This window comes from Pelodiscus sinensis, chromosome 16, assembly GCF_052426305.1.
Source record: "Pelodiscus sinensis isolate ZL-2025 chromosome 16, ASM5242630v1, whole genome shotgun sequence".
Classification (NCBI taxonomy): Eukaryota; Metazoa; Chordata; order Testudines; family Trionychidae; genus Pelodiscus; species Pelodiscus sinensis.
Window position 1 is genome coordinate 35,961,514 of NC_143067.1, and position 15,198 is coordinate 35,976,711.

Below are 15,198 nucleotides of genomic sequence, written 5' to 3' on the forward strand. Positions count from 1 at the left end.
TGAGCATTTTGTGATGTATTTTAATTATACAATCTTAGCATGGCATTTGCGTATTTAATTTCAAGGAGAGAAGGAAATGGAAATTTAAAAAATGGGCTTTGCCTAATACTATTTAAATATTCCCCATTAGATTTTGATCTTCTCGTGAAGATGAGTTGACTGTTAGATGGGGTCAGCATTTACACTGTATTAACTGACATCGTGGGGGCATGTTTAGTTCTAACTGTTTACAGGGAGTCTGATGTATTATTGATAAGGCTGAGAGTCTGTCATAGATGCCATGAGTTTTTGGGACCTCTGTGACTTTCTCAGCTTCTGAGGCTGGTATGGCTGACCACAGAACTGCCCAAACAGCTTGCCCCAGGAGCTGATTGCTGCTGGGGCCGGTGGCCCTGGGAACGATGGACTGTTTGGTCTTTTGGAGCCTCAGAGCAGTGGACAGCTGAGGGCAGGCAGTCCCCATAGGTGGACCAGGGACCCGTGAGCAGCTGAGATTTAGTTGGAATATTCATAGTAAAAGTCATGGACAGGTCACAGTCCATACCTTTTTGTTGTATCTCCTGCAACCTGTTCATGACTTATACAAAAAATTCCCATGACTAAATCTTAGCCTTAATTATTGACAACAGGAAAACTTAGAGAATTAAATGATTTCAGTGCAATATGAAACTTCTGGGGAGCAGAACACATGGCTGAGATCTTCTCCTAAAATTATAGGAGCTCCAACTTTTCTATCCTTGTTGTGTTGTCTTTGTGTCTGATGTTAAGGCAATGATTTTGCTCCATTCAAATGACATATGATTGCTCATGCAAATAAGCCCTGATTTCTGGAAGTCTCTCCCTAAGCATTCTGGATTAGAAAGCTTGGATAAGTGCTGTGATGACATAAAGGGAGCTGGCCTCCATTTTGGGAAGTCAGAGAGCTTTGGTGATGACACTGATTGTGTTTAATGATTTTATTTTCAGTGGAGCATATATTCCCAACCCTCTCCTCCAAGTTTTTTTCAAACTTGCCTTGGCTATGCTCCTAAATTGGAACTTGTTACCTGGGGAGTTTCCATCCAGTCAGTAGGGCTGTGTCCAGACTCAGGGGTTTTTTCGGGAAAAGTAGCCTTTTTCCGAAAAAACTTCCCCTGCGTCCAGACTCAAGCCGCGTTCTTTCGAAATTAAATCGAAAGAACGCAGCTTTTCTTTCGATGGCGGTAAACCTCATTTCACGAGGAAGAATGCCTTCTTTTGAAAGTTCCTCTTTCGAAAGAAGGCGTTCTTCAATGTAAATAGGGCTTCTTCGAAAGAGAGCATCCAGACTCACTGGATGCTTTCTTTCGAAAAAGCAAGCCGCTTTTTCGAAAGTTCAATGTGCAGTCTAGACGCTGTCTTTCGAAAGAGGCTCTTTCGAAAGTATCTTTCGAAAGAGCCTCTTTCGAAAGAGGCTTGCAGTCTAGACATAGCCTATTAAACAGGGGATGTCAAGTTTGGGGGCAGGGGAGGGGAAGAAATGGTAAGTGGGGATTTTTTCCACTTTTGTTGAACTGAAAAATGACTTCAGAGATTTTGCTTCAAAATATTAGCAATGAGGGGAAAAAGGACTCAAACCAAAGGTGACTTCATGGAAACTTGGTGTCTGAGAGACATAAAGAAGCAAAGATACATATTGAAGTATTATGCAATCCTAATGATATCAGTTGCTACCACGCAACCAATAACCAATAATAATATCTTCTTTCCTGCTATTAAGTAGAAATGTGAGAAAACATATGACAGTCTGTCCTTACAGTATATCCCCACTCTTGAAGATTCAGGATATCTGCAGAAGCTTTCAAACTCTTGGGTGCTTGCCCTGCATGTTTTCTGGAACTTTTCTGACTTGCTGTGTTGTGTTGTGCTGTCAGGATAATCATTTAGTTTTCAGTAAACTCCAAATAAATCACCACCCTTAACATGCTGACAGGGATGCTAATTTCATCAGAAGCAACAAACTTTACATTGCATTTCTGACTGAACTCCCAAATTGCAATCAGGCTGTTTCTCTGGATGTGGGACAAAACACTTCTTTCTGACCTTGTGAGAAGATTACTTCAGTGCATGTAATAAATTAAATCTTACATTAGCTTTATAGTAATTGTAAATTAAAGCTTAAATTAAATCAACTCAGACTGATGATTGTGCAAATATTTGATTTCTTATTCAGCAGGGTGAGCATACCACACCAATGCCGGTTGGCCTTTTTGTTGTCTGGCAGAGTTTAAGGAGCTGCTGTTGACCTAGAAAGCTCTAAATATCTTGGAGACTGTTAGTCTCCTCAGGACTGCATCTCTCCCCAGTAAATATTGCAATAATGGGGATCAATGGAGACGCTTAATCCTCAGGCTCACTAGATGAAAGGAGAGGGACGTGTGATGACTCTCCCTATGCCCATGGGTCTGAAACAAGCCAGTATTCACTCACCTTCAGGGAACCCTGCAGAGCCCATCTATTTTCTCAGACCTTTGACAAGGCTTGAGGTGCGGGGGACTTTGGGGACAGGATCTCAAGTGAAGGTCTTCAAAAGATGGTTATTAACTTTTGGCTGGCAGAGCTGTTTTAGTTTTCAGGGTGCTGGGTTAGCAGCTATATTTGATTGGCTGTACAAGTGGCAGTCCCTTTGAATGAGTCGGTATGTGAGAAAATTCTTGTAATGGAGTATACTTTACTACGAGTTGGCCATCTACCACTAGTTATATTATGACCCTATGTCAGATGGGTCTATTTGGTAGACTACATTGTTTGGAAAGGAATAAGCAGCCTAAAAAAAGTTTGAAAATAATTTCAGTATAGATTAGGATGGGGAGATTTTCTGTTTGTACTAATGATGATAAACATTTCTAGATAGTTCTCTCCTTAATCTGCCTCTATCTTCTTCCAGTTCACTAGCGCTGGCCTCTTCCATCTCCCGCTGCTCATAACCTTTGTTATAATGTCAGAACGCTCTCTCCTCTAGCTCTCACCAGGTGGAAATGCCTTTCTCCCTTTCTTTCCTTACTGTGTCATAGAACTTAAAATATCAACTTTGTTTGGCCTGTGTGAAAAGAGCTTTTCTTCTCGGACTACATTTTAGTTTCTTTTTTCTGATTCTAGTAAATTGTAACTAGGGGCCCTGTTAGAATTTTACTTGTTGCATAATGTTAATGGTCAGACTTTAATAATCTTTTTTTTTTAGGATCTTGGAAACAAAGATCTTAACCGAGACAAGGTTTATTTGATTTGTCAAATAGTCCGGGTTGGAAGAATGGACCTAAAAGATAGCAATACAAAAAAGTGCACTTTAGGATTGCGACGGCCTTTTGGGGTAGCAGGTAACAACCATTCATTTAATACTACATGAAGCATTTGCTTCTAGGCACAGCTCATTTACATTTATACTTTTTTGTTATGAAAAATTTAAAGATTTGATTATTTAAAGACAGAGAAAAAAACTAAGATGAACCTTGAAATCCCTGAAAAAAATATGTAGTGAATGAAAGTGTTTTTACATATGTGTAGTAATTATTGATGTCACCAGGTACATCAAGCTGTTGCATCACCCCACAGAATGAAAGGGTCGGGTCCGAGCTACATGTAATATAAACAAAGTACTACATCCTCTAAGAACATAAGAATGGCCAGGTGGTGCCAAGCTTGAACCCCTGGATTTCTTGCTTGAGGTCTGTTTAAAGCTGCATGTCCTGACTCCAGAGGCAATTTTTAAATGCAACAGTTTGGGCTGTTTCCAGCTTTGCCTTTGGGGCAGAAAGTTTATTCTAAAAAGTGGAAGAGGCAGGGTGATTAAGAATAACAAAAGGTTGGTTATTCAGGTAATTGAAAGATTGTTAGATCATCATAAAAACATTGCCGGCTACTCTACTTCAAAGATTGGGGTGGGGTGGGGGAAATCTAGGAATGAGCGTTGCGCTGCAGGGATCTGCATTTGGATCACTGCTGTTAAATTTCTCATAAATGTTCTTGGAAAAGGGGTAAACTAGGGTTCCCCAAAGTGGTGCCCATGGGTGCCATGGGGCATTTATGTGCGCCCGCATTGGTGTTTTAAAACTAATAAAAGAAAGTTCTTCTTCACACAGCGCATAGTCAACCTGTTGGACTCCTTGCCAGAGGAGGCTGTGAAGGCTAGGACTATAAAGGAGTTTAAAGAGAATCTAGATAAATTCATGGAGGTTAGGTCCATAAAAGGCTATTAGCCAGGGGGTAGGAATGGTGTCCCTGGAGACGGATGGCACGAGACAAATCACTTGATCGTTGTCTTCCGTCCACCCCCTCCAGGGCACCTGGTGCTGGCCACTGTCATCAGACAGGCTACTGGGCTAGATGGACCTTTGGTCTGACCCAGTACGGCCATTCTTATGTTCTTGAAGTGTGATGCGCGAGACAATTGGAGGGAGCGCATGCCATCACGCAACAGCTGAGAGGAGAGACGCTGATTCACAAGACATCTGAGGGAGCGCATGTGCGGCATGTTCAAATGTCCGCGCAACAGCTGAGAAGGGAGACACCTGGCATGCTGTGACATCACGGCCTGGGACTTTACATTTTAAAACCGCGAGGCCCAGCTCCGGGGCCGAGCCTGTATTTCTGTATCACAGAAACAGCTGGGGCCGAGACTGATCACAGACTCAAACTGGAAGGCAGAAGGTGGGGGTGCGGGAAAAATAGGGGGAAGGGTTGAGAGAGGAAGGGGCTTGTGTTAGGGGAGGAGGGCAGGTCAGGAGAAGAAAGGGGAAGGCACCAAGGGACAGCGTGAAGGAGAGACAAATGCCAGGGGGCCAAGTGGAGACAATGAGGAAAAGAGCAGAAAGGGAGGTGTCAGTGGGAGGGTGGACAGGGTGATGCTGGGAGAGGAGAGGTTAAGGGCACTGGGGGCTAGAGGGCTGAGGGGAGGTGCTGGGAGAAGGCTAGAAAGAAGGGGTGGTCATGAGGAAGGTGGGGATGGAGCAAATCATGTGTGAGGGCACAGGGGCATGAGGGGAATGGGGGCAGAGGATGGTGAGGGGGTGGGCATCAGGGAAAAAGAGGGCGAAGGGGGAGGCACCAGGAGGGTGCAGGTGCCAGGGGATTCTGAGGTGAAGCAGAAGGGCAGACACCTGCAGGGGAGGGACCAGCCTCAGAGGAGAGAGGCAGGGCAGGTGTGTAGAGGGAGCTGTTAGGAGAGAGCGTAGCTTACATGATCAGAGTGATGCTACTGGAGAAGTGGGCACAGGGAGGAGAGAAGGGCTGGTGGAGGGGGGCAGGACTCAGGAGGGCTGAGGGCAGTGAGAAGGGCAGGAGTCAGGACAGCAGAGATGGGTGAGGGGTTGGGGGGCAGCAGGCACCAGGGGAGCTGATGGAGCAAGGGGAGGAGACATGGCAGCAGATGATGGGGTCATGGTAGGGATGAGGAGTGTGAGATTTAAAGGTGCCATGATTTTGGGGGGGGGCACGAGGGTGCTTTTTTTGCTCAACATTTGGACATCCCCTCCTTTTTATTAATGCAGAATTTTGTTTAAAAATGAATTACAATATAATTAAAATAAAATTATCCAAGTAAATTAAGTTTCTATCAAATTTACCCAATTCACATTTAATATGAAAATAGCCTTCAATTTGAGCATTTGACACCTTTTTTCTATTTTTTCTCCAAAGGAAGGGCCAAATAATTGCCGAATTATTTAATTAATACCTTTTACATGTAAAAGTACCTTTTTATCTTATGGATTCATATGTTATGTAATATTAAATATGATGTTTTTCATACTATTTAATGTACAAATACAAATTAAGCCTTGAAAAATTGTTGGTGCCCGTCACACTTTTCTGAAAATGTGAATGTGCTATTGTCCACAAAAAGTTGGGGACCACTGGGATAAACAGTGACTAATCCAAAGCTGACAGCAAAGCGTTACAAAGGGATCTCACAAAACCGGGTAACTGGGCAACACAAGGCAGATAGAATTCAGTGTTGATAAGTGCAACGTAATGCACATGGGAAAATATAATCCTAACTATAGATACAAAAACGATGCGATCTAAAATAGTTGTTACCACACAAGAAAGAGATTTTGGAATCCTTGTGGATAGTTTCCAGAAAACATCTGCTCATTGTGCAGTGGTAGTCTAAAAACTAAAAAGCTAATGGGATATTGGGAATCATTAGGATGGGAATACCATAAGATAAATACCATATTTTATTAATAATATATAAAGTCATTGTATGCCCACATCTTAAATACTGAATGCAGGTCTCATTGCCCCCTCTAAAAATATATAAATTGGATTTGGAAAAGGTATAGAAAGGACAACAAAAATGATTAGGGGTAAGGAACAGCTTTCATATGAGGAGAAATCAACAAGCCTGGGACTTTTCAACTTAGAAAAGAAATGATTAAAGGATGAGGGGGTATGTTAGAGGTCTAGAAAATCATGAAAGGTGTGGAAAAATAGATTAAGAAAATGTTATTCATTCCTTCACTAGCATAACACAAGAAGCTGACCCAATTAAATTGATAGGCAACAGATTTAAAACAAACAAAATAGGGGAGAGGGATCATGATGATTGCCTCTTTTGTTTATTCCTTCTGAAGCACCTGGCATTGGCCACTGTCAGAAGACAGGATACAGGGATAGAAGGACCATTGGGGATATGTTAGAAGCCTAGAAAATCATGAATGGTGTGGAGATTTGCCAGGAGATGGTGGAAAGGCCCAATAAGAACAAAATAAGTTCAAGGAGGATAAATCCATCAATGGCTACTAGCTAGAATGGGCAGGGATGGTGTCCCTTGCCTCTGTTTGCCAGAAGCTGGGCATGGGTGATGGGAAGGCTCATGATGTTTGCCTCTTCTGTTTATTTCTTCTGAAGCACCTGACATTGGCTGCTGTTGGGAGACAGGATACAGGGCGAGAAGGACCTTTGGTCTGACCCAGTATGGCCGTTCTTATGTTCTTGTATAGAGCTGAAATGTATGTGCCACCTTGCTGTAACCCACTAGACCAGGAGTTCTCAAACTTTATGATACCATGACCCCCTAAAATGCTAAATGAATTTGTGTGACCCCCTCATCCTCACTGGGTCGCTTCCTCCCCCCTTCTCACCAGACTCCTTGCCCTCCTGCGGTTCCTTCCAGGCATTTGCGGTCCCCTAATGCCCTTTCCCTCTGCAAGCTCCTCCCCCCCATCTCTTTCTCCTCTGTGCCTCTTTTCTGCTCTCTTGTCCCTTTGGTTTCTCTCTCTCTCTCCTCTCCTCCTCCTTTGACCCCCACGTGCCCTTATTTACCTCCGGGTCCTCTGCCCCGACCCAATCCCCCAGCTGGGGAAGCGTTCGGTCACCCGGCAACCGTGCCCCAGTTGGCCCCTCACATGTCCTCTCCTGCGCTGGCCTCACTCTCCCACTGCCTTGCCTCCTCCTGCAGCTGAGCTGAGCTCCTGGAGTCCCGTGATCCCAGCCATGGTGCACAGCTTGCCGGCAGCTGCCTTCTGCCACCCTGCCGCTCTTCATGGCCTGGGGGAGAGAGGTCGCAAGTGAAAAACCGAATCCAGCTGCGACCACCCACTAAGTTGCTCGCGATCCCCCCTAAGGGGGTCGTGACCCACAATTTGATAAACGTTGAACTAGACCATCAGTCCCCTTCCAGAGCTAAGAGAGAGCCCAGGAATCCTGACAGGGTCTTTCTCTCCCCAGAGTTCGTAACAAAGTAAGAATAGATATTAAAATATTTAGGCTAGTAAATGACTTGCCACAAGATGTCAGAATATGTTAGTGTTACAGCTGACAACTTATATATTGGAAAACTAAGCTCTAGTGCTATTGGGTTGATCGGAAGCCATTAATAGGAAAATAAAATAAACCATTTCTACATGGAAAAGTATATCAGGGAACCTAGAAAAGGGGTTTTTCTTTCTCTTTATACTAGTAGATATGCAGAGTTCAGCTTATCAGATTTTAACAAAGACTTCAGCCTCGTTCCATTTATATTGAAGTTTATCTCCTTGGATACGGTGCTACGTGAGACACCCCAACTGAATGTAAATACCTTTTTGGTAAAGATTAGCCCTATATTGCACTTTACATTGCTAGCAATAACTGATGAGATTCCAGTGTAGAATATAATCCCAGCTAATAACATGGAAAATCATATTCTAAAATGCACACCTATCCTGAAGCACAATTATGCATTTAACGTAGGTTGTATTAGTAAGAGAGAGGAATAATTTGTCATGTTCTTATGTATTCATGAATTTTATTTCTACTTTTCCAGTTATGGATATTACAGATATCATAAAAGGTAAAGCAGAAAGCGATGAAGAGAAGCAACATTTCATTCCCTTCCACCCGTAAGAGTCAAATTTATTTTTTACCATACAAAAATTCATTTCATATTTGTCTGTGTGCATGGGTTTGTCATGGATCTTTTTTAAAGGTGAAGTGAGTTTAAGTGCATATATGGATATCAATGTTAGTGGAGTTTAAAGTATTAAAGAAAAAAGTAATTTTATGGGAATATGAGTTAAAATATTAAAATAGGAGAACCCCCTTCCCTTTCAATATTCATAAAGTGAAAGAATGCTACATTAATGTGAAATGTGACATAGACATGGATGTTTTCCACGGAGCATCAACTAATTATAAATGGATTCAAACTGATGTCTTCACTGCATATTCACTTTGTGATCTATTAAACATAATCAAAGCATATGAATGGACACCATTCATTCTATCCAATGGGCGCCAGGGTTGTAGGTGGTAAATAATGTTTGGCATGAGTAGGAATGAGCTGCAAAGTTGGGCTATTGACCCAGTTAAAAGGTGGCTGAATTTCTGAAAAATGAAGTTCAAATTCCCATTGCAACGCAAGATGGCTTTTGAATCAGAACTTGATGCTCTATAAATTAAATGGAGATATGGACTGAAGTATAGGTACTTGTGATGGGGTGGACTAGGCCCCGACATCCCTGCTGCAGGCTGAAGGCCTTTCCACACCTTGCTCAGCAATAGGAGCAGAAGAGAGGTCCTCCAAAGAGAATGGAGCGGCAGCCTCTGCTGCAGCCAATCAGGGAGCAGCAAGCTGATATAAAAGAAGGTGCTGGGCTAGGGCCTGCCAGTTCTTTGCTGGAGCTTGACCCAGGCAGACCTAAGGGCTGACAGGGAGAACAGCAGCACTCCGGACAGCTCCAGGTCCAGCTGCTGAAGACTAGCCGGCAAGCCAATGGCCACCCTTTGCAGAATCCTGGACACGGAGGCCTTGACCACAAGACCCAAGAGAAAGGGCTGGACAGAGCAGCTTCCCAGAGCAATGGCCCAAGGTACATGACAGCAACTGACCTCTTTGAGATTCAGTAGGTAACTGCTACTTATCGGGTCCCTGGGCTAGGACCCAGAGGAGTGGGTGGATCTGCCCTCAGCTCCCAGCAGTCACAACAGTGAGTAAGAGGGAGCCTGGTCCCAGGCCACATACAGGCACTTCCTTTCCCACAGACAGCCGGGCAGAGAGACTACAAGACTCTCTTTGGCCACCGAGGGGCAAAGAAGGGCAGAGCCCTTTACAGTACTCCTTGGAAATGTTATTGCATGGCATGCTGTTATTGCATGGCATGCCGCATGTGTGTGTATGTTCTGTGGAGAATAAACCAGTTGGACAAACACTCAAAATTTGGTCTGTCTTCAATTTTCTTTACAATTTCAACAGACTAATTTCAGCTGGGTGTCAAGAAGCATCTCTGGCCTGACTAGGGCAAGGAGGTTTACAGGATCTGTCGAAAAAGGCTTTCTTTCTCGACAGTTCCCCCTCTAGACTGCTGCTTTTTGCCAAAAAAGTGCTGAGTTGGCAAAACGCAGTGGCCATTTTTATGCAAATTAAGTGTGGAATATTTAAATCCCTGCCTCATTTGCAATGACGACTTGCCTAATCTGCATCTCTCTGCAGACAGAGGGATGCAGTCTAGACATACCCAGAATGATGCTATTCAATAGCTAATTCATTGTTTGTGCCGTCAGAAGATCGTAATGTCAGAGCATAGGTAGTGGCCTGTAGCACCCCAGTAATTCTCAGAAAATTGACTGACATTGTCCAAAATATTAAAGGAGAAGTCTTCACATTTGTCTTGTCTATCCCAGGGTGATTCTGCCACCATAGAAATAAGAGTTCAGTTCTCAAAAGAATCAACTTATCCACATCATAGATTAGAAATACAGCATAGCTTGCTGTGCAGTGCTCATGTCTGTGGTTCATCAGCTTACCCACCTTGTAAAGTTCAGCAGTTCTGGAATTCGTTAAGCTGCCTTTGAAGACCTTTTCAGTTCTCTGCCTTTGACACTGTCCCAATATCCATGGTATAAGTGATATTACATGGAGAGAATTGTGGTAACATTAGATAGTTGCAAATATAGACCAAAAGCCAGTTGAAGGATGATCGCTAAAGGGTGGGAATTGGTAAATAATTAAGTTGTAAAGATCAACAACTAAGGGTGTTTGCCTTATTGCTTGGTGTGGTCAGTGCCTGCCAGAGGATTGTTTCTGTTTTCCTTTAGGGTGATGGCAGAGAATGAGTTTTTGCACAGTCTGTTAGGCAAAGTCACCGCATCTAAAGGAGACAGTGGCGGGCAAGGTAAAGTAGGCTGTCTGTGTGAGCAAACCAATACATTACATTTATAAATATTGGTGTCATATTTGTTCAGAGTCGGAGTTTCAAATCACTCTCTGTACTTCAGCCGTTGGGCTAGATGTTCTGTGGCGCTGATGGTGACAAATGTAAATTCAGGGGGTGGGGGGTGGGCTAGACGTTATTTAGATAAGCCACTGATGAAAGTGGCTTTTGTTATAATTTAAGTGGTAGCAGTTCTTTGGCTGGTGGGAAAGGTGACGTGAGTAAACAGCAGGGGCCAACAGACTTGCTGGGCCCTTGGGCAAGGTTTGGGGGAGGACAGTGGCTCCATGCTCATAGAGGAGGAGGTTGGGGGTAGCCAGCCTTCAGTGCTGCCTGGAGCGTGCCATGCTGTACCCCTTGGCAGCTCTCAGAGCCATTTGGAGCGTATCACAGGGCGTTCCAGCGGTGATTAAAAGGGCCCAGGACTCTTGCTCTGCTGCTGCTACCTGGCAGTGACAGCCAGACTCCTGGGTCATTTTGAATTGCTGGACCCCAGGGCAGTTACTCTCTTTGCCCCCTCACTCTTTGGGTCAGCGGGCCTGTGAGTAAGCAGCTCTCTAGAGAAGAGGGAAAAGGCAAATCATATAATTAACTTATTTGGGCTTTATTTTGAACTAATCACACACTGTTTTTAATAGGTCTTTGGGTAACTGTGAAAATGCTTATTGGAGACATGGGTCAGATTAGGAAGGACTACCCTCATCTTGTTGACAGGACAACCGTTGTTGCAAGAAAGCTGGGATTCCCAGAAATAATCATGCCAGGTAGGTAGTGGGTTCTTCTGCACTGAAAATAGACTTTCCTCTTTTCTACTGTAAAAGCCTTGTATAAATATCAGTAATATTTAGGTTGGAGCTTACTTAAATGAACACTTCAGAATGATTCTAATTGTAAATTTAGAAGTTTACTTCAATCAATGAAATATAATTACTTAAAAAAACTAAGGATAAAACATTTAAAAAAATACTTAAAGGAAACCAAAGAAAGGTCAGGGGTGGTTTTGGCCTACTGTTCAATGCAGAAGCTGAGATGGTGGTGGAAGAAAATAGGAAGGCAAAGCTGTTCAATGCCTACTTTTGCTTCAGTCTTCTCACAAAAAACAAAATGAGTAGTCCTGTGGCACCTTAGAGATTAATACATCTACATCTTCATCTACCATGAGCTTTCATGGGCCAAACCAAGATATTATATATATTTTTGTTAGTCTCTAAGGGCATGTGTACACTACAGAGAAGATCAACCCTCTGGAGGTCAATCTTTTAGCATTCGATTTAGCACGTCTAGTGTAGATCTCCTCATTCTGTGAGGAGTACAGGAAGCGAAAGGGAGTGTGTTCTTCCACGAGTCTCATGCAATGTAAACTCTGCAGGGGCTTGGCTTAAGGTAAGCCAAATCTAGCTAAGCACTTTGTGTAGACCAGCCCTAGGTTGCCACAGGAATACTCATTATTTTTAAAGCTAGATTAACACGGCTACCCCTCTGAAAAAATAAGATGTGACTGGACGAATAGCAAAGTTACCGTAGACAATGAAGTGCAAGAGATTCAGATTGGGATAAGTATTCTATTCATTCCAGGGTGCTGCTGGAATTAGCTGAAGAAATTTGGGAGCCACTGGTGATATTTGCAAACTCCTGGATGACAGGAAAGGTCCTGGAAGTCAGGAGAAGAGCTAATGTAGTGCCTATCTTCAACAATGGGTAAAAAGGAAGAGGCAGGGAATTAACTATAGGCCAGTTTGCCTGAACTACAAACCGGAGAAGCGATCACAACAATGTATAAAACATTCTATCTGTGCTTACCTGGAGGATGAAGAGGTGATCACTGGCAGCCATTATGGATTTGTTAAGAAGAAATCCATGCCAAACCAGCTTGATTTCCTTCTTTGATAGGATAGCTGATTTGCTGGATAGGGAGACATGGGGACATAATCTTCCTGGACTTCAGCAAGTCTTTTGACACAGCCCCACAAGACATGCTGAAAAGTAAGCTGGATAAATCTGGCTCAGTGCCACTATCATTAGTAAATACATAACTGGTTAAACTACTGCAAACAATCTCAGAAGTTTAGGATTGGAAGAGACCTGAGGAGTCATCTAGTCCAACTGCCTGTTCCAAGCAGGACCAACCCCAACTAAATCATCCCAGCCAGGGCTTTGTCACACCAGGTCTTAAATACCTCCAAGGATGGATATTCCACCATCTCCCTAAGTAGCCCGTTCCAGTGCTTCACCACCCTCCTGGTGAAATAATCTTTCCTCATATCCAACCTAGACCTCCCCCACTGCAATTTGAGACCATTGCTCCTTGTTCTGCCACCTGTCACCACTGAGAAAAACTTCTCTCCATCCTTCTTGGAACCTTGTTTCAGGGAGTTGAAGGCTGCTATCAAATCCCCCCTCACTCTTCTCTTCTCCTGACTAAATAAGCCCAAATCCCTCAGCTTCTCCTTGTAAGTCATGTGCTCCAGCCCCCTCATCATTTTCCTTGCCCTCTTCTGGACTCTCTCCAATCCACCTCCTTTCTGTAGTGTGTGTCTGGGGGCATGGAGAGGAGGGGAACTGGATTCAGTACTGCAGATGTTACCTCCCCAGTGTCAAGCAGAGGGGAAGAATCACTTCCCTTGACGAGTAACTACTAATGTGGTGAGGTCTGATTTTGGTGACATTAAGTAGTTTCAAATACTGACCAAAATCCTGTTGAAAGCATGAATCACAAAGTGGTGGGAACTGGTAAATATTTAACTTGTAAAGAGCAGTAATTGAGGCCTTGTCTATACTAACTCCTGCTGTTGGTCTAATCTATGTGACTTCAACTAAATCGATGGCTGGTGCATCAATCACTGTGACATTGATCCCCCGTGCAGTGGAGACAAGCCCGAGCAGCCTGTGCCTCATTGCTTTCTTACTTGTTTGGTAAAGGAAAGGAGGTCTCTCCTCTGATTGGAAGGAGGTTTCAAGTGGGGTTCCACAGGGATCTGTTTTGGGTCCAATGTTTATTACATCTATATTAATTACCTGGATGTAAGAATAGAGAATATGTACCCTGAAATAGCCATGCAGTGTAGACATACCCTAAGAGTCAGTATCCTGTTTCTCTGACATTGCTTTGCTAACCACTGTGTAGATAATTGGAAATTATAAATAATTCCTTGTTTGACTATTATTTTTATTCCGGTTAAAATACCAGCATGTATGAAGTCAGGTGATTGAATGAGCTTTTGAAATCAAATTTTTAGTTCACATGATCCAGTTTACCATAATGCCGCATATATGCCAATGAGGGCATCATTTTTTTTCATAGGAGGAAATAGAGCATCTTCTCTCTTGTTACGTAAATTTAGCAAAGGCAACTTAAACTTCACCTCACCAGAAGGTGTCACTGCAGGATGTCAGTTAGATGATGAGTTCCCTTTTAGGAAACTAAAAGTCTAGTTTCAGACCAGCCTATAAAATCTGATTAAATGAAATTATCAAAGCAAACACTTTACATTTTTAGAATGCCTTTAATATAGTTCAACATACTGAGATGAGTAGGCAAGCACTCATTATTACTTGTAATTAACCCTCTTTGGTTTCCTTTTGATTTTGTAATATGTTTTGCTTCTGCTTTCTAACCTTTAACATTTCTGTCACAGGTGATATAAGAAATGACATTTATGTTACACTGACTGCTGGCGATTTTGATAAGTACAATAAAACAAACCAGAGAAATGTGGAAGTCATCATGTGTGTCTGTGATGAAGAGGGAAAAGTGATTCCAGTAAGTGTTGTCTGTCTTTTGGTTAGCATTAAATATTAAAAAGTTAGCACATCTTAGAAGTAAGCCTTACACTTCACATTAATTTTAAATAACATTGTAAAGTACTATCCTGCAGTACATTTGTGTTTTATTGCTATTGAGTTGTTTTTTGATGCTGGAATTGTTATACTTCAATAAAACCCTTAAGTAATGCGCATAAACCTGTAAAAAGACACTTGCTGACCTTTTATCTCTGACTAGAGAGCAAACAGATGATCTGCTTTTATTGACTGTGACTCCACTTTTACTCTAGAGATTTCCTCCTGGGATTCCTGGAAGAGTAATGCAATTGCTATGTTAAACTAAATGTTCCATCTCCATTATATAACCATCCAATTTAGGAATGGGTCACAGACTGTATTATTATCTCTTGGGTTAGGGTAGTCTACTTCAGTTAAATGAAATAGAAACATGGGCAAGAGTGTGTCTGTACATATACAACATAAATATTTACTAATTTTTTCGTGGTATCCATTTTCCTTTTTAGTATAACTTGGTTTTTTTCTCAAGACATTTTCAACAGCTGTCCCGTGTTTAGGAAGATTTTCTTCCACTTTATTTAGAGTTTTACGCTATTCTTTTGGGAACTACTCTGTATTGAGAAAAGTGAAATAATTGACATTTCTTAAGATTACATAACTCACTCCAGTCAATAGCCTCACACTAGCACGGCTGAGAATTTGGCCCACATTTATCAAATTTCATGTTAGTGTGTGTGAGGCAACAAATCTCCCAAATCTTCATTATGGG

At 42.6% G+C, this 15,198-nt stretch overlaps 1 protein-coding gene across 2 annotated transcripts in view; it reads left to right on the forward strand.

Annotated features, from left to right (window-relative positions):
- Positions 1-15,198, forward strand: part of DOCK2 (dedicator of cytokinesis 2) — a 499,444-nt gene that overhangs the window by 51,280 nt on the left and 432,966 nt on the right. Inside the window, exons 10-14 of one of the 2 annotated variants that reach the window (XM_075900153.2) lie at positions 3,200-3,335; positions 8,264-8,339; positions 10,534-10,610; positions 11,288-11,413; positions 14,285-14,409. In XM_075900153.2, the coding sequence (XP_075756268.2) occupies positions 3,200-3,335; positions 8,264-8,339; positions 10,534-10,610; positions 11,288-11,413; positions 14,285-14,409 (540 nt within the window). Of the gene's footprint in view, positions 1-3,199; positions 3,336-8,263; positions 8,340-10,533; positions 10,611-11,287; positions 11,414-14,284; positions 14,410-15,198 lie in introns of those variants that run through there. The other variant, XM_075900154.2, reaches the window with a different exon arrangement.